Source organism: Lingula anatina, chromosome 3 (assembly GCF_051362555.1).
Source record: "Lingula anatina isolate TDL-2025a chromosome 3, LinAna3.0, whole genome shotgun sequence".
NCBI lineage: Eukaryota > Metazoa > Brachiopoda > Lingulata > Lingulida > Lingulidae > Lingula > Lingula anatina.
This window is the reverse complement of record NC_141769.1, coordinates 23,127,596-23,147,119: the sequence shown is the minus strand read 5'-3', so window position 1 is coordinate 23,147,119 and position 19,524 is coordinate 23,127,596. Positions and strand designations below refer to the sequence as shown.

The window sequence follows — 19,524 nt, the reverse complement described above, 5'->3', positions numbered from 1 at the left end:
TTAGATGCCTTTCTCACTTCCGATGTAAATACCGATGTGCATCACCAGTCGCTCACAGTGTTCAGGTGCGTCAAGGGACATTCAGGCCACTTTACACTCGGCCCATTTGTTTTATGTGTTTATTTATAACGGGATTAATGAAGACGTTAATTATTCTACAGGCGTCATCTCTCGAATCAAATCCTCACAGGCAGAATTCGTCTGTCACCAACGACGCAGTAAGCTACACGAACGAGTTCCTGCCATACGTGACCAGAGTAATAAGTTGAAGACGACTCGTGCTTTGTCTAATTACTTTTCCCTCACTCTTCCTTTGTTTGAAAAAAGGGTGCAGGTGTGAGCTCTAACATTGACTAACGTTTTGGTTAATAGGTGTGCTCGCAGTAAGGTCGACAAACAAAAACCTTCATGCCTACAAATGAGATCGTCATTCGGAATGAAATGAGAACCTTTTGGTCAGCGGATTCAGAACACATGGGAAAACTGATTGGTTACAAAAACTGCTTGCTGTGTTATCAAACAAAACCGTGCTGGGAATTGTAGAACACGCAGCTGACACTGAAACACTCAGCTCTGCTACTAATTGTAAAAGGGACCTGAGTTATCATAATCTACAGAAAAAAAATGAATTCCTTCCGGGACTCCGAGACGAACGAACTGCTCACAACTTCTCCAGTTGAAAGGCTGCACCTCTGTATTCGTAACGGCAAAAATAATGATCTGGTGAAGGAGATGATAACACAAGGTATAGATTTTTTTTATCAATGCATCTACCGGTATATTACTCAGTCTGTCAATCGGGCAAACGGTATAGGCTATAGGGGCCTGGGCCTATATGTAGGCCTATTCAGGTACCAGTAGAAGCAACCCATCTTCATACCAGTAAATCATACATGTCCTATGCCAGGTACATTTCCGATTTGCACATGACCATTACGCAATATAAACGATTATTGTCACTCCTAACTTACATTCTTACATGTACAGTACATATATGATGCTGTACAAGAAGAGGCGGATACATGGGGGGGGGGGGGGGGGGCGACAGAGTTTCAGTAGGTGTCCACAAATAACTCCCTAGGTGATTCTGTGCACATTTTCTAGTTTGTGCATGTAGACTCTACTGTCCAGCGTATGTTTTTTTTTTTTTTTTTTTTTTTTTTTTTTTTTTTTTTTTTTTTTTTGCACAGCAATGACTTTAGCACTGCAACCGGTCTCTGGGAGAAAGAAGGCAATGCGGGTTTTTATATGATGATGGTTTTGAATGTAAGCGTGTAGTGAAAATTCAAGCATTTCAGTCTTTATGTAATTCCTTTTTATATTGAAAACCTGCATAGGCTGATTCTGAACGACAAAGAGAATGTGGGACCATTCCTCTGGTTTTGCCACGAACATAAAATTATGCAAATTTCTGGCGTCATCGAGAAATTTCTGGAGTTAATTGGCAATTTATTGACTTTTTAAACTCGAAAATACGCGATTAATAAACAGAAATTAACTTCATTTTGAAACCTTTTTTTAACTTGATCTTAGTCACGTAAATGGTTTTGCATGTCTTTTTTATTTTGTCCTGACATAAATTATTTCCAGCGACCGGTAGTAATTTCATTGCTTGATTGAAAGACATATCACGCTCTTGAGGCATACCCTCCTAAACGTTAATATAAATAAAGGACTGCACGTACCCCACGTTTGAAAACTATGGCACAGTTGTATTATTAGCAAACGGTAGAACAATGCAGTGCATAATTAAAGATACATGTTTAAAAAAACAGTATTGTTCCAATATATGTTTTAAATTTTCACGAGTCTGATAACCATGCCCTTTTACGAGTTAGGCGCTAAATGTTAAAGTAAGGAGTGCACGTACTGCATGTATACGTACTCGTGTGTGTGTGTGTGTGTGTGTGTGTGTGTGTGTGTGTGTGTGTGTGTGTGTGTATGCGTGCGTGTGTGTTTGTGTGTTATTTAATGAACAGTATTCAGTAAAAACAATGTCTTTTCCATTACAGGTACAGTGAGCCCCATGGAAGAAGTGGAAACGAACTTTACTAGTCCTCTAGGTAGTGCATATTTATATCAGAAAAGTGTAAAATACAATGTGTACATTTATAAATAATTTTTTACTTTTACCTCATTACCCCATTACACAGTAATGTTTACAGTAGTGTTTAAACAGTTCCAAAGCAGTTTTGATGTCTAGGTAAATGTTGTCAATGAATTACATGTAGGAGCATGATACCAGAGGATTTTCCCATTTATATTTTTGCTGTGATGCTAGAAAAGTTTAAAAGCATGGCATTTGAAGTAAAAGAAATTCTTCAGCGTCTATTTTTATTTTCTTTTAAGCGTCGTCTTCGAGTCTCTTCATTCAGTCATTCTTCATTGGTTCTAGAACATTTTCAACAAATGCTGTGACCTGCATGTGACAACCATGTAATACAATAATGACATGATAATTGAGCAGTACATTTTATCGCTCTAAATCTTAATTTATCTATTGTATTACTTCTACAGCATATTATCAAACTTGCTCCAGAAGGAAAATGATTTCCGATTTTTATAATTGGCTAAATAAACTCTTATTTTATCTCATTTTCTTTGTTTCAAATCTAGGAACAGCCATCGAGAGCAACAACCATGAGATTGTGGAGTATCTCGTGGCGCACCCTGGCTGTGACGTGAACGTTGGGAGTCGTAGAGGCCGACCAGCCATCTACATGGCGGCAAAGAAAGGTTCTGCCCGGGTTGTTCAAGCTTTACTGCATGGAGGCGCGAATATGGAACTCAAAGGACTCGATGGTGAAGGATTTTGATGAACGTCCTTGAATAAATCAATAACTTGTCATAGATTTATTATCTTGTAAAGAGCTTAGTATATGTCATAAGGTATATGAGTTTAAGCGCTCTTTGTTTATGTTTGTGAGCGTTGCACATGGTACTGGGATACAGTGTGCACTTAAGAATAGATTCCACAACCGCTTACCACTAAAATCTATGAGAGAATTAAAAAAGTTTGATACACAGGGAATACATATAGGGCCTACCTGTATGTGATTTTACCTTCAAGTGTTGACCGAGTCTAAGAGCCATTTGATACCTTGGTTTCACCATAAGCCGCTGTGTTTATTCTGTGGATGAGTTAGTTATATCAGAAGCGTAACTTTTGAGATATTAAGTTCGTAGGTGTCTCGTGCGTGCTTTCCAGGAAAATTAAAAGTTATGTTCTTTCCTATCCAGCTTGGGAATCTCGTGAAAGACTTTTTTATTTGACTTTTAATTTTAATAGTTAACACTCGATAATGTTTTGAAGTGACATTTTTATCATACCACTTGGTTGTTTTAAATTTGAAAGTATAGCTGGATTGTCATTGAACGTGTTGCAACTGTTTTGATGCCAGGTGATAGCGCCCTCCTTGTGGCAGTTCGCAGTGGTCACCAAGAGGTGGTCAGAGTGCTGGTCGAGGCAGGCTGTGATCTAGACGCCAAAGATAACGCCAACACCTCAGCCATACATCTTGCGGCTCTGAACGGACACGAAGAAATTGCACGTGTAAGTATAATATACTTATTGATGGACTAAAGCGGCATTATTCCATCTAAATATACCGGTATGTAGGAGTGACGCGTGATATCGGACCAGGTACGTGTTATATTCGTGCTATCAGCTATCGCCAAAACGTGAATATGCACACATAGGCCTACATGTAGGCTTACACTACTACTGTAAGTATGGTAACTTCGTATATGACAAGTGTATAACTGTTTAAATAATTTTCTGGTCAGTACTTTTATTTTCCTTGACAGTCTGGAGAACTGTTCCTGAATAGTATGCAGGATCTTATTTTATAATACGTTTTTTATATAGTTCTTATTAGAGAAGGGGTGCGACCCAAATGCCATTGCCTCTCCTAAGTCAACCAAAGAAATGAAAATAGACCCAAGTTTAGGCATACGTCCACTTCATTATGCTGCGCACATAGGCAACAGCAATTTAGCCCGGTTACTGGTGACACACGGCGCGGATGTTGACGCCAAATCCTACGGGTATCGTACGCCACTTCACACAGCCGCCACGTGGGACAGCTCCGAAGTGGTAGATGTTTTAGTGGAGGCCGGGTGTGACGTCAATGCACAAAGTCAGGAGGGAGATCAAAGAAAGACGGCACTTGGGATGGCCGTTGACGGTGGACTGGAGAAAATCGTGCGAAAACTTCTTGCAGCTGGTGCAAGCGTTAGTCTTGGTAGCCCTCTTCTTACGGCTATATACCAAGGTATTTGGATTACACTTTGCACTTTATAAGCTTAAAAAATAATCATGTAAGGTAACTTTATAATAAAAAAACGCTTAGAGTCTTAACTTTGGCCTACTAGATTTCCATAAAGGGGGTTCGTTTATTTTTGGTTTACTTAGATTATTCCAGTAATTTGACGACTGCTCAATATACGATGAAAATTACCTAGTAACAGGAAAAATCTATGCTTTATTTCCAGGTAATGAGCACATCGTGTTAAGTCTCCTCCAGGCCGGCGCCGATGTCAATCAGCAGTCACATAACGGGACCACAGCGTTCCAGTTATCACTACAATATCTGCCCACCCTCCCGCTCTTACTCCTACTAGCAGGCTGCAAGCTAACGGAAGAAGACAAGAACAAGCTGCAGAGTACTTTAACAAATCGAACCAAAGACTATGTGTCAGCGGAGGCTGATATACTGGCTGATATGGCGTTTGGCGTGCACCCGTTGAAGTGCATGTGCCGTTGTGTTATACGGCAACAAATGGGAGTGTTGGTGCGCACGGACACCCAGTATCTGCCGTTACCCAGGCCTTTAATAGGGTTTGTTGGTTTGATGGATATGGAGTCTGGGTGAGATTAAGACATGGCTTTCTGATGCAGGAAGTGTAGTTTAGTACCTGCTAATGAAATGTTACAGTATAGCAAACGCTTACGAGTTATTAGCGCATTGTAACCAATGAGCAATTGCAGGTAATCTGAAATCATCATTCGGTAGCAACATAGGCTACAGTTTGTACAAGTGTTCATATTGCCTGACAGATCTTGTGTCTAAAAAGATCAGATCATCGCTGCCAGTGGAAATTATTAAGGCGTCTTTTGTATTTGAAATTATCTTGGATTGTTGCATGATTTTACGCATTTTTTTTCATTATGTGAAACAGTTTAGCGGAAAATTAATGGTGTATTTAAGAAACTAAAGGGCTTGCATTTGATAAGATGTAACTGCCAACAAACTTGCTTTTAATAGGAAAAATTCAACTTTTTATCCATTAGTACACCACAGATAAATTCGAAATCGATTATATAGCGTCCCAGGTCTTGTGATGTGTGTTCCAGGACCTCACACCTTCTCACAAACACCTGAAAAGAAACATGAAATACAATGTGTATGTCTGGATAAGATCAATAGATTAACTTCTTAAAAATAGCAATTTGTATGGGTGACAAAGAGAGTAATAAAAAACGTACAGGCTTTGCGATCCGACCGCAAGCACATATTTCAGAATCATTTCGATAACCGCTGTTTAAGTGGTAAATTGGGATTTTAATAAAATGTGTTGTTTGCAATGTGTTTATTGCGGAAGTTTGAATCTCATGTGGAGAGTTGTTATCTCTTTAATGAATTAATATCTTGATTTTTGGTAAAGTTGCTGTGTTATATAATATCTTATTTTCCATTACAGTACTGTGGTGGAACAAGAACTGGTGGTTAAAAAAGATAAAGCTATTCTTGTGAATAGGTCTGTAGCCAGTAACATTCACAGTTTTTTTTTCTAAAAACACGTGGACCTTTGTAATCCTTTGACCCAACTTGGGGAAATCGCACAAAACCTAGGGCAAATTTTGCTTCAGAGCAGAACTTCTCTATCAAAAAGGGCGTTTTACTCGCCTATGGGCCTGGTGAAGAATCAGATATAACCTTGAGTTACATGTACATGTCGCATTTTTGAATAAATAGCAACTTATCTACAAAACATCAAAGAGTTTCAAATCTTACCTGTTTCTCCCATAGGTACCTCAATGACACCTGTCCCTTTGCAAGCGTATCCTGTTCCACAAGGACATCTCATCACGTGGTAGTGACTTCTCTCCTTAGGTCCGCTGACATAACAGGCTGATAACAAACAAGGGGGAATGTGAAATGATCTTTATTTGAATTAAGCTTATATGTTTTCCACGCGTTGTCGTTAATACATGTACTTTGCAAGATATTGCTATATTACTGTAGTATATACACTGTAGTCTAGTTTCTACAGGATAGCTAGCATATTGCAGTCAGTGTGGGTCAAGGGTAAAGATAGAAAGATTTGGAAGTTTCAGATCGCATTCAGAACTGATGATCCACGGACTAACTGATGTGCGGACTAAATATGAAACAAATAATAAAAGCAAGTTGCCTTATCCCTTGATGGTCTCCCCGCCTCCACACGCGCCATTAAACAGATTTAATTCTGCCTCCGAGGTTTAATTGCAAGTCTCACGCAGGGATGGCGCGTGTGGAGGCGGAGGGGCCATCAAGGGATAAGGCGAATTGCTTCTCAGTGGGATCGGCCATATTTAGTCCGTGGATCAGTTAGTCTGCGGATCATTTGTTCTGAATACGGCCTCAGAGGTTTACGTGAATTTTCCACGCCCATCTTTGTACAGGTGCCCCACATGGATGGCAGTATAAGCTGACGTTTTCCTTTCAGTTGGGATTGACTGAGACAGCATTCATCCGACTTGCAGTAGCTAGCTGACAAGCAGCCCTTACTGCCATCTTGTGTGACCTGGAACATTGAAATGCGGCGTTATGTGCTGCACGGCCTTGCATGGAGATAACGCCGAACGAGGCGATGGCCTCACTAACTGTTAGGCCGGTTAACTCGTCAGTCAAAAGGCTCTTCGATACGAACCCATATTTTTAAAACTCCTCTGAGATTCTATGGACTAGAAGGGAATCTGAAATACGGTTGAGTAAAACTTGCGCGTAATTTTTTTTGCCCTCTTTTTACCTCCGCCAAGGAGGTTATTTTCACCCCTGTTTTTTTGTTTTTATTTGTTTGTCATCAACATAACTCAAAAAGTTATGGATGAATTTCGATGGAATTTTCAGGGTAGGTCAGAAATGGGTCAACTTAAAAGTGATTAGTTTTTGGTGGTGATCCGGATCAATAATCAATCAATAATCAAAAATCAAAAAACTGAATCATTATAGAATGAACATTTAGGGGTGAAACGGCATTGGATGGAGACTTTGCTGTCTTGGTGGAGGTCTGCGCTCTCTAAGTGCTTTTCTAGTTTCAAATGTGTCGTGCGCTAAAGAAAAACCTAGCAGTGCGGAGAGCACTGCTCAGTTGAAATGAAGATGTTGGTCTGGTTGCAGGAAGCGCTTTTTGGTCAACAATTATTTAGATCGGCTGCAGGTCCTAAGGTCCTTGGTCCTAGGGCTACTATTCCTGTCAACCCAGCATATTAATGTTAGAAATGGTCTCAAGTGTTTTGCGTGTTATGATCTTAATGATTCAGCCTATGTGTCTTGCTATTGTGAGTATGATGCTGCTGACTTTCATGATGTAGTGAACGTAGCGAAACAGTTACCCAACTGCATGTACTGCACTGCTGGATGGAGAGATCACACAAGCACGTTTTGGGCGAATAATGTATACGTGTTATGTTTTTCATAGATATTTAAGATAAACTAATGCAAACATTATCATCTTAAGTATATTACCCTTCCTTGTTTTATATGCACCTTTAAAACAGGAATACCCTACAATGTCACTCTGTAAAAAATAAATCTGAAACACGACTAGAAAACTCCGTCTATGGTATTGGAAAAAAAAGCAATAGTATTACTTGTTTAAAAAAATGACTTACTGAGGAAGTAGCCACGGCTAGAAGCCAGAGAATACCGCACAGAGAGACGAAAATATGCATGTTCACGTTCCGCTTGGTCTTCAGTTTATTGTGGAGCATTCGGACCACTTCTAAGTGTAGTTGAGCTACTTATAAAGTGCTTTCGGCGGGGGTGACACTGAAAGAGATAGTGCACTGTTGTAGATGTAAACATTATCTCCAGGTACATACGACGTGCTTGAATTGCATTTTTAATTTTCTTCATCTTATTTCACGATGCTCAGTAGTTTGAAATTTTGATTGTTTTAGCATTTGAATTTTTACACGAATCAACAAGTTATTTTTTCCAAATATTGAAGATCTAATACCCCTCCAGGTATAAAATTGAAGTCGTGGGTTACCGCTATCTAAGGCTGTATTCCCAGAGCTTTTAGATCGATCTATCCCCGCGGGGAGTCTCACTAGATTACTGTCAGATAATCCGGCTTAAATGTCCGTCCCGCCTACTACAAGCTGTAAGGGGGTAATTAACTTTCGTGTCCGCCCGGCTGACAGCTATTAAGCGTGAACCCCCAGGGAGTTAGGTCGATCTAAAGTAGATCGATCTAATCTCTGGAAATGGGGTCTAATAGCGTATCTGAGAAATTAAACATATGTTGTCTGGTATTAAAGATGACACTCAAGTAAGAGACCTTGACAAACGAAATGTTGCATCTCTTAATTACATTTGATTCAAAGATGGCGACATGTTATGAGAATTATTTAGTCGATGCTTTAATATTAACTTACAAATATCCACTTTTTTGAAGGACAAAAACCAAAAGCTAAAACCAAAGGCACCGACAAAAGAAAGCGTTAATATGGCTGTATAGCTCCTTGTGGTCCGTTATCTATAATTACGTACAGTTCAGTGTACACGACATAAAAAGAAAATGAGATCGAATTGAAAAAAACCCAGTTAAGTCTCTCTAAGAATTCGCGCTGTGTTTAAATATCATGGATTGCTACCACGGATTGAAAACCCTCGTAGCTATGGTGATTGCTTTATTGCCATAGTAACAATATTGTTGAATATTCTTATTAATGGCACACTGCATTGGTTTAAAAATCCCCCAAAATGGTTATTTTTGAGATCCACAGCTTCTTATAAAACCTTACATACGCCTTAAAATGATTTAACTCTTTAAATATATTTTCTGGATCGTACCTGATTTTTGATATTTCCATTGGAAACGGTCGCTGTTATAATGACTGGTCAGTCATTTAATCTAAAATCTACCTTTATAAATTTGATCAAAGGTCTAATCCAAGTGCAGAGGGGGGAGATTCATGAGTATGAGAAAATTGGTTATTTTCTCCGGAAAATCCATTTTGGCGAGTAAATCTCATGTACTAGACAGTAGTGAACTTACAGGGAGATAAAATGCTGTGAGCATGTTCAACAACAATAACATGCGCTGCCTTAATGTTCATGCGGATGGCTCAATTTTTTACACATTGTAATTATTGCTATGTCCTCCTAGACCTTTAAAAACTTAAGGATATGATGGAACTTTCATCAGGGACTTGCCTGAGCACTTTGGAATTTTAGTGCGCTTCTGGGTAGGGCTGTTCCTGGGGGTTGTAACTAAAGCTATCTCCATCTAGACCATTATAGTGAGGCGGTTCAAACGTTGGGGACTGATAGACCTATCATGTGGATGGACCAGTCATTATTTATGTGCGCATATAAATTGGGATGTCTCTGTTGGGGAGGGTGGGGGGGGGGGGCTTTTTTACATTAAGAATCTAACTCGAATTTTTAAAAATTGCAATACCGTTTATTAGGCATATTGGAGTCAGGCATTGTCATAGATATCAAGGTAATGGGGTCCCTGATGGTGAGCTACTCTCTACAATGTGGAGAAGTGCGGGGATATGCGACGGCTTCTCATCAAAACCATCTAGCAACGGCGTGTAGGTCCTATTAAATTTATTCAGCACGCGTAGTAAGCCCATTGGTTTGCTAAGGTTGCTGCCTCGTGCGTGCAGCTGAATACCTGTGTAGGGGCCAATTGTTGAATAAAGTGCGATATCAGAAGCCTTATCATTCTTATGTCCCGCCCCCTTGATAAGTGATTCTGTATTGCCTCCCCCATTACTGATTTGAAAAAGGCTTCGTACCAGTAGCAAACAGCAACTGAGGATACCCACCCTAAGACAGCTATAAAGGCCCAATGCGGTGCTAGTAAATTCAGTTGCATTTACGTCTCGCACGGGGGACATCTAATCCAAGTCTTACAAGATGGCAACCGTTCTCCACTGGGGTGATATTCTCACCATTGTCGTGTACTTTGTCATCGTGTTGGCAGTCGGGCTGTGGGTAAGTAAAGTTTTACAGGTGTTTAAATACTGCATCGATATGATTCTGAGGATCACTTTAATTGTCGAAAATAAGGTTGCAAACAAATGCCAAATAGGCCCACTGAATATTAATACAGGTCAGCTGTAGGCATTCTACTGAATTGCTGTTATTTCACCGTATCGTATCCAAGGTTTTAATTTCTCGAGTTCAAAACTAATCACACCCGTCCTCTCCAACCTTTTTCTCTCTCTCTGTTTATTTGGCAATCTGTCATTAATTTTCATAAAAATTCCCTGGGAGGGACTGATATTTGGGTTATAATGGTGTACATGTATATATCTAGACTTACACTGAATAAATACGGTCTTAACTATCAGATTTCATTGTATAGATTCATGGTAAGACACCAACATTTTTTTCTCCACCTAAAGGCTATGCTGGGACACATTATACGTTGTTACTTCTTTGCTATTCATGAAAATAAAGACAATTAATGCGGACATTGAATGCAGCAAGACATATTGCACATTAACTGCAGTTTTGTTGCAATAAAAAGTACCACCCGCTTTTGTAAATGTCACATTTCTTATTTTCTACCTATCCTGGAAAGTTACTCATCTATACCAATTTAGATCTTAAAAACAATGACCTTAAAAAGCCAAGTCTTTTAATAAACTGCCTGTTGTCTAATAAGAAAGGTAGAAAACATCGAATCCAATGCAGGGACAGGGCAAGCAATGATTCAAGAGCGTGAAAACGAGGGAAATTCGATTTGGCGGGAAAAATCCCGCATAGGATATCTTTAAATACATACTGTTTGTATGCTATTGTACGCCATTTAAAAGAAAAAAGAGATTTGCTGCATTTCAACTTCTGCATTTGCATCTACAAAGTTGAGTTCGCTAAATAGCTTCAGACACGCAGTCTACACGTATAAAAAGAATTTCTCCTCTCCACTCCCTACATGTGCTACATTTGTAATGAAGCATGTGATGTGGAATGCAGCATTTTAATGTATAAATAGGCTGAAGTCACGCTAAGATTTAAATTATCAAATATATATAACCATATCATTTAATTCGTTAAGCTCTAACAAACCATTTAAATCGTTAAGCTCTAACAAAACATGCTAAATATGCTCTCGCAGACTAGTTCTTTGAATTTAAGTTTTGGGTGTGTGTTTGAGTGCGTGTGTGTGCATGTTTGTGTGTGCGCGTGTGTACATGTTTTCGCATGTAATTGCATTGGCGTATTAAACATACAAAATAACATGGCAGATTGTTAGACCTAGCCAATCGGTGCTAGCAATTTGCTTATTAAGCAAGACGCACCAGAGTAAGAACTTGATTGTCTTTAAGATAAACTAGGTTTTTATCATTGTTTTATTTTATAATTCAGACCAGCATCCGTTCACACAAGCAAGACACTGTCCAGGGATACTTCTTGGCGGGAAAAGACATGTCATGGCTACCCGTGAGTATTTACGAGAAATGGTCTATGCGTTACTGACCCACAGCTCTTTTTAAAAACAGACTTCCTTCCTCGAAGTGTCGCAATGGCATTGTTAAATATAACAACACCCAAGAATAATTTTCATACCAAGTCCAAAGACACGTCAAGTCTCAATTACCTGGTTCATCTTACTCTCTACTCTCATCTTGACTCTACCAATTCCACATACCCTGTATAGAGAAATCTTTCACCAAATATTCACATATATCACTCTGCCTATTTACTGGCTGAGCAGACTTTTCTGCCAGGATTTTTTGCACAACATCGACGCTGTCACCCAGTTGGCCTCTGATGGAGGGTAGTTTAGATTCTCAACATACAAAGCTATGTGCATGAGACCCAATCAATTTGAACTCATTTTGGAAGTGATGACTGTATATATACAGAGACAAGACTCAAACATATGCTGATGAGTAGCGTTGCTATAATTGAATGAGATATTCCGTAATATCGAGTAACACAGAATGCCTCTAGGTGCAGCGCATCTCTATGTTATACTTTTATTTCAGGTGGGTGCGTCCATATTTGCCACAAATGTTGGGAGTCACTTTTTCATAGGAATGGCAGGGACAGCGGCCGCCAGTGGAATTGCAGTAATCATGTTTGAGTGGACAGTAAGTTGATACCGTAGCACATCCTTACCCTATGATACCAGGGGCTTCTAAAATAGTACAATAATTTTGTAACAGACTTCTAGCGGTGGCTAGAGAGAAGCACATTGTTCCGAAGGTTAATTGGTTCGAATGTTTACTATAGAACCTTCGGAACAAAGGACCCTTGATTGAAAAAAAACGATGAAAATGTTACCATTTTTCGGACCAATGAACCTTCGGACTAGCGAGACGCCCCCGAATCTACCGTATAAACCAGTTTTAACGTTAAAACGCGAATAATCAGTCTGTCCGCAGATGCCGGGCTGTGCGTGCAAAATGGCTGAAGCGAAGGCTATTTTCGCAAGTTACTTTCAGCAAAATCGAGTGAAAATGGACGACTTTTGAGCTCGTCGTATTTTCATGTGTATTTTTGTTAACATGTGATGTGATTAAACGATACGTAAAACGATAATCGATAGGCAAATTAAAAGATGCGGGAATATATAGGAAGTCGGAATTTTAAGGTTAGTTGTCATAAAAATAGATTTAGAACGGTAAAACAGAAGATTTATCCACGTGGGTGATTGTAAATGGCCTCTCGTTTCAGGTGACCGAAATTTTCTATTAAAAGATTTCTATAAGAAAAAACCTAATCATGAAAGCCAATTAAACTGGGCTTCTGGCAGTATACACGTTGTGTAAATTTAGCCTTGTCCATTTTTTTTTTTTTTAGCGCGAGGTGAAATCCACGCCAAGCACTCGCATTTCTGAAGCGTGTTACACTAGTCCGTTTCATCAAGTTCTGATTTTTATTCTTGATAGTTTCATGCGAGTTATTTACAGACCTTAATTGATTTACATAACAGTTACGGATTTTGCAAAATATGGCGCGCAGCATACGTCGCGGACAATTTTGTGCAAGCGCATAGTAGGTGTTTTTGTAAAAATCACCGCTTACGCATTGATATGCTAGATCTGCAGACAGACTGAATACTGCTGACTTGGCCTACATTTTATGTGGTGACTTGGAGGAATCCTTAATAAATAAATAAATATATAAATAAATAATAATAATAATAATAATAATAATCCCGTATCTATATTTTTCTCAAATTTTACAGACATAACACTGAAAGAGAAAATACGACACAAACAATGCGAGACTTCTTAACTATCTTTAAATTTTAATCAATTTGAAAACGCACTTATGAAAAATTCAATTTTGGATCTGGCCTCACTCCAGTGGTGTAGCTGTGTAAGTAAATCTAAAAGCAGTCATAACATTTTAAGGAGACTGTTTAAGCGTTATTGTTCCAAGATGATTCTTATCTATCTTTTAAACAGTCTATTCACATTTTAATATCATGTCACATCCAATCAAAAACATGTCTCAACATTTTAAAAATGTCAGTTTCAGATTCAACTTTAAGTTTCGACCTTTTATGTGGTATTTGGTGAGACGAGGGTAGTTTCAACATGTGTTTTATCTTCCAGGCGATCTTTCCGCTTCTTCTACTAGGATGGTTTTTCTTACCTGTGTACATATCTTCCGGCGTAAGTAGTTTTAAAGTTGAAAAATATTATCGAAGTGGGTAGTTGTACAACCTAAATTCAATACAGAAATTATATTAAAAAAATTATAAGTCGCTTCTTTTCTTTGGATAAACCTTGTTAAAAATAAGATGCACATCTAGTAAAAGTGGACATTTTTGTTTGCGTTAACTAAATTAACTTCTCACTTCTTATACTAAGAACCTACATACTGTATATTTTTCATTATAAGTTGATGTTGCATGGATATTCAGGAACAGGAAAATGTACTAATGTGCTTTTTTTTTTTTAATGAACTTCACTGATATTTGTTGTTTACTGTTTTAGTGCTACACCATGCCCGAATATTTGCGGAAAAGATATGGCGGAGAGAGGCTGCGCATTTTATTATCCGTGATGTCCATTTTTCTCATGATCGTGACCAAAATATCAGTGAGTGGATATACTGTACATGTACCTATACATTGCATATGTTTTTTTTTCTTTGCCTAAGCAAGGAAGACGTTCTTTTTTTTTTAATAAAACAGTAGCTGCGAAAACCTTAACTTTGTAGTCTAAATTAAACATGAAATAAATTCAAAATTGAAGCAGAAATCGATAAAGAAAAAGACTGCAATGTTCTTTCTATAGGACATTATGGTCAATTTAATGGTTTTTCTATTGTCTCTTCTATCAAGTATCATACAAGTACATAGTATTCACATCCCAATATTGGTCCACCGACATTACTGTTGCAGGTAGCAGTTTACTCTGGTGCCGTTTTCATCCAGCAAGCTCTGGGCTGGGACCTGTACATAGCCACCATCAGCGTGGTGCTGATCACTGCGGTCTACACTGTACTGGGAGGCCTGTCTGCCGTCATATACACAGACGCCGTTCAGACTGTTATTTTGGTAGGGGGTGCTTTGGTCATGACGGGCATTGGTAGGTATCTTTTTAAAAATTGAATAACTATAAAAAAATTATGATATTTTGTGACAGGATGGAACGCTCAAAGGGGTTCTGAATCTCAAAAAGTGTCTCCGCTAAAACAGTAGCATTTTTTATATTGGTGGTTTTACATTGGCAGGTAAAAATAAGAGGTTGAACAGTCTGCCCATAAAGGCTCTCACGACCGGTCACTAGATCGTTTATTTCTTTCTTTTAATTCACAAAGGCTTTGATAAAGTCGGAGGATTTGAAGGCTTATTCGCCAAATTCCTGGACGCCGCCCCCAACGTGACCACGTGCGCCGGTAACGTCACTGCCGGCTACCCGCCACCGGATTCTCTCCGCATCTTCCGAGCCCCGGATTCTGCCATATTGCCGTGGCCGGGGGTTGTGTTTGGTATTATGGCTCCTGCTGTCCTGGTCTGGTGTAATGAACAGGTAGGCAGATTGCAGGATAACTGAATTCAGTTTATATAAACGGCGCTCACTATTATTTTTTGCCGTTGATCTCTATGGATACTGGTAGAAATAAGAATTGAATATTCACTAAAGGCAAATGAGGCGTTCATAAGTATATAGCGTGATATGCGGCGCACATGGCATTAGGTGTGGGATGTATTAGAACAACGTTTCTGTTTCTATGTATCTCACTTCTTATTGCTTTCCTCAAATGCAATACACGTTATGTAAAATGTCTTAAACATTGTCAGCTTAATTTGATCCTTTTTTAAGTTAAAATTCGACCCAACTACAGCTGGAACATTGTACTTGTCGGCCTGTAGGACAGCTCATATTCCGCTACCTACATTAAAAAAATTATTCTGACCCGGTTATATAAATGCTGACTTTCCATAATTCAGATAATTGTCCAAAGAGTTCTTGCCGCTAAGAACCTTCACCACGCCAAGGGAGGCACCATTCTAGCCGGCTACCTGAAGCTGCTCCCGTTCATCATCATTGTGTTGCCGGGGATGGTGAGCAGGGTGCTGTTCCCTGGTGGGTTACAATGTATTACAGATCATCAACATAACTACATTAATTTCACTTTTATTTGAGGCTTACACACACACACACACACACATAGACTGCATATTCTGCATAACTTGGAAACTGTCACCGAAAAAATGTTCTATTAGTTTAACTGACGTCACCAAATGACTTGAAAACAGGGACCACCGTTGCACTTTAGATTTTTGCATGCTCTCCGAAGAAGTCTGATGACGTTATGATGATCTCTCTTGTGTCTAAGCTATTCCATTTGTTGTATGTGTTTTTAGATGAGGTCGGTTGTGTGGACCCAGACATATGTGAGAAAGTGTGTCAAAATAGAGTTGGCTGCTATAACATAGCCTATCCCAAGATGGTGGTGGAAATATTGCCAGTCGGTAGGTCGATCTGTTCAACTCATACTTTTCATTTGTTTATTCATGAGATATCATTCGAATCAGCATCTTTAGAAAAGAAAAATATCATTTATGTCATCTTTGATGCAGCTATACAGTAATTGGCAAATATTCAATGAATTGAAAAACATTGGTGCAGTAAGGTGTTGTCCATTCCTTGCTTTCATCATTATACTACATGTCTTCCAGGACTTCGAGGGCTAATGCTGGCCGTCATGTTGTCGGCGCTGACCACCACGCTGACCTCTATATTTAACAGCGCCAGCAGCATCTTTACCCTGGATCTGTGGACCAAACTCAGAAAACGAGCAACAGAGACAGAGAAAATGATTGTAGGAAGGTGGGTGACGTGTCTTCCAACCACGGTCTTTCACATATACGGAAGTGGCAACATCAGTTTAGTTTAAATTTGTTGATTCAAGACAAAAGTTACTCTTAATTTTTGTAAAGTCTACTGAACACGTTGGATTTTAGACTATAAATAAATATTATTATTATTATTCTCTAGTTTTCCAGTTGTTTAATTTGCTTAAATTGAAAGGAGCGCATTTTCGCATATTCAGAAACGTTTGTGCTAACTGGAAATTAACAGTTTAACAAACAACCACGTAAGTGTAAGGTTATTTTTTAAAATAAAAATCAAGAAAAAAATTACGCACGTTTGCTTGCTTCGTTTGTTTTGACCGCCGCTTAGGAATATTGTTTGAAGACAAAATCCATAAATAAAACTATAAGCACCATAAGACAAATATCGTTTCAAGCCCCAAAAAATCAGAAACCTAACAGGATCAGTCCATTTCTGGTCTTAATTGCACCTAATGTGAACATGTTTTTATATCTGAATTTTTGTCTTTTCTCCCCATTGACAGGGTGTTCATCCTTGTTCTGGTAGTTGTGAGTATAGCGTGGGTTCCTATCCTGAATGCCGTCCAGGGAGGACAGCTGTGGAACTACCTGCAGTCTATATACGCGAATATAGCGCCGCCCTGGTGTATGGTCTACGTACTAGGAGTGTCATGGACACGAACCACGGAACAGGTATAGAACAGTTATTGCAAATAGCATTTTTAAGGCAGACATCTAATGTCTCACAACCTCTCATTTTTGCTCATTGTACAACGTCACAAAGTTGTATATCAGTGACAAAGACAATCACGTTATGGCTCACACCACATACTTTTGAGAAACATGCATTTGAGTATATATTATTTTGCGTAAATTATTTTCGCTAAGTTAAATTTTTCTCAGGAGTTGGTTATATAGGTAAGAGTGCTCTATTTTACGGCTCATAAAACAGTTTTTGCTGCACGTAACATAGAGCATGCCATAACTCTGTGCAAACCTTCATTCCTCCTTAGAATTCTGTTGATATTTCCTAATAACAAATTGATGGGAAGATATTTGTCATAACTCAGTGCAAACCTTCATTCTTCCTTAGAATTCTGTTGATATTCCCACATAACAAATTGATGAGAAGATGTTTGTCATAACTCAGTGCAAACCTTCATTCTTCCTTAGATTTCTGCTGTATTCCCACATAACAAATTGATGAGAAGATGTTTGTCAGATGAAACAGTAAAGTCAGAACGGTGGCAAATACTGTATTTTGTACTTGCACTGTGTTTTGTATAGGCTATCTGCCCCAACAGATCATATTGTATATAACACTGCAATTTTACCGAAGGGCGCCTTCTGGGGCCTCCTTGTCGGGACAGCAGTGGGTCTAACCAGGATGGTAATGGACTGGTCTTTTCCCAAACCCGGGTGTGGCGAGGTCGACCTCAGACCGGCCGTGCTCGCTGACGTGCACTACCTTTACTTCTCCATCATCAACTCGGTTATCTCCGCTGTCGCAATCGCCACAATCAGCATCCTCACTGAACCCAGAAAGAAATCGGAGGTAAGAAACTGAACTTTTCGTCTCCGCTGCAGCAATCGACACAATGCTCTAGAACATTTTGTCATATCCGAAGTTGGAGACATACATGTACATGTACCTTACTCAGTAAGTTACTGAACGTATGCAGTGATAATGGGCAAAATGAATAATGATACGTTAACTCTCTCCACAGAATGGATTGTTTGTCAATAATTTTATTACAATTCAGGTATTATTTGTCCAAGAAATTGTAACGTCATGTTTTATTAGATTAATGTTTTACGTGGTTAATCGGTATCGTTTCAGCTTGCTGGGGTCACGTGGTTTACTCGCCATGAAAAGCTGCAGACCAGTAATGTTGAGAGGACGGAAGCCACTCAGAAAATGGAAATTCAGGAACCTTCAGATGTAACGGCTGGCGATATGGAATTAGGTAAACTTGCAGTATGCGACGTTGATATGAAGGTTGTGGTCTCGGTCAATTTCTAGTGGGCGAGACAACGGCATTTCTATCAGAATTTTTTCTATTAGAAGAGGAGCAGTGCGGGTGGGGGCACAGAAACAATGTTCTTACTTTAATCATTAATGTCAGTTTACAAACATGCTCCTTTTACTACTAAAAGCTGCTAATTGTTCTATGGTAATGGTGATTATTTTGGGAATGAATGGATCGAACATTTTCATTAGAATGATTTTCATTTGAATTCCCACTATGTTTGAGTTATTTCATTTAACAAATTTAAAACGTTGACGATAACATATTTCACTGGGTTTTTCATTCTAATGGTTTAAATGATTATTCACAGACCACGCCAACCCGACCACTTGGAAGCAGAAATGTTTCAACTTTGTGTGTGGAGCATCGACCAAAGTGCGTCGTCTCACTCCGGAACAGGAAGCGTTACAGTTGGAGAGACTCACGTCCATTAAGGAGATTCCGAAATGGCAGAAGATTCTAAATATAAACGCAGTAATTTTGATGACAGTGACTGTATACTTAATTGGATTTTTCAGCTAAAACTACATGTTAACAATATCCTTAACCGCCACACCCCCAACACGCACCCACATCAGTATATAATGGCAGATTTATTATAAAATAATAGAACATGTACATAAATGTATATCCACTGGATATCTCAACCGTGCCTATAAATAAAAACTTGTGACAGTTTGTATTTTCTCTGCACTGCCCACGAATACATGTAGCAGTGAGCTTTGTTTAGCATCCGTCTCGGTGAGAGGCAAACTTGCAAACAAAATTAGTTTTTTTACACCATAAAATTGATATGACGCCAACAGATGGGATGCCGCTTTTAGTGGGAAAATAACATATTTTCTTAAACTATATAATTTTTTATTGCTACGTATTACATTAAAACTGTTTAAAAACCTCCCTTGAGTTTTACTTGTCATTTGAAGATTTATGTAGATATTCAGTAAAGAGGACAGAA

At 38.9% G+C, this 19,524-nt stretch overlaps 2 protein-coding genes across 4 annotated transcripts; one reads left to right on the top strand and one right to left on the bottom strand.

Moving 5' to 3' along the window:
- Positions 1–10: 10 nt before the first annotated feature.
- Positions 11–19,467, top strand: LOC106168460 (sodium/glucose cotransporter 4). 3 transcript variants are annotated; one of them, XM_087007416.1, is made up of 17 exons: positions 13–745; positions 2,013–2,063; positions 2,617–2,802; positions 3,402–3,553; positions 11,601–11,675; positions 12,224–12,328; positions 13,802–13,861; positions 14,186–14,290; positions 14,596–14,782; positions 15,015–15,226; positions 15,649–15,784; positions 16,066–16,173; positions 16,381–16,531; positions 17,061–17,229; positions 17,876–18,091; positions 18,377–18,503; positions 18,877–19,467. In XM_087007416.1, the coding sequence occupies exons 1-17, from the start codon at positions 625–627 to the stop codon at positions 19,086–19,088; spliced, it is 2,373 nt and encodes a 790-aa protein (XP_086863542.1). In that variant the 5' UTR covers positions 13–624; the 3' UTR covers positions 19,089–19,467. The 3 variants fall into 3 exon arrangements, with proteins under 3 accessions (XP_086863543.1, XP_086863542.1, XP_013402956.2); XM_087007417.1 differs by lacking the exons at positions 17,876–18,091; positions 18,377–18,503; positions 18,877–19,467 and adding an exon at positions 17,710–17,873 and having other exon boundaries at positions 11–745; XM_013547502.3 differs by lacking the exons at positions 13–745; positions 2,013–2,063; positions 2,617–2,802; positions 3,402–3,553 and adding an exon at positions 9,654–10,220.
- Positions 5,244–8,036, bottom strand: LOC106157733 (uncharacterized). The gene is made up of 4 exons (XM_013533470.2): positions 7,880–8,036; positions 6,639–6,789; positions 6,018–6,134; positions 5,244–5,380 (listed from the first exon to the last, which is right to left on the bottom strand). The coding sequence occupies exons 1-4, from the start codon at positions 7,976–7,978 to the stop codon at positions 5,361–5,363; spliced, it is 387 nt and encodes a 128-aa protein (XP_013388924.2). The 5' UTR covers positions 7,979–8,036; the 3' UTR covers positions 5,244–5,360.
- Positions 19,468–19,524: the final 57 nt, after the last annotated feature.

Bases quoted from the DNA above. Each gene is read 5' to 3' on its own strand.
- LOC106168460 (XM_087007416.1), top strand. From the start codon at position 625: ATGAATTCCTTCCGGGACTCCGAGACGAACGAACTGCTCACAACTTCT. The intron at 2,064-2,616 runs GTAGTGCATATT...TTTCAAATCTAG, and splicing joins GAACTTTACTAGTCCTCTAG to GAACAGCCATCGAGAGCAAC. The intron at 15,785-16,065 runs GTGGGTTACAAT...ATGTGTTTTTAG, and splicing joins GAGCAGGGTGCTGTTCCCTG to ATGAGGTCGGTTGTGTGGAC.
- LOC106157733 (XM_013533470.2), bottom strand. From the start codon at position 7,978: ATGCTCCACAATAAACTGAAGACCAAGCGGAACGTGAACATGCATATT. The intron at 6,790-7,879 runs GTAAGTCATTTT...TCAATGTTCCAG, and splicing joins TAGCCGTGGCTACTTCCTCA to GTCACACAAGATGGCAGTAA. The intron at 6,135-6,638 runs GTAAACCTCTGA...GTTTGTTATCAG, and splicing joins GATGGGCGTGGAAAATTCAC to CCTGTTATGTCAGCGGACCT.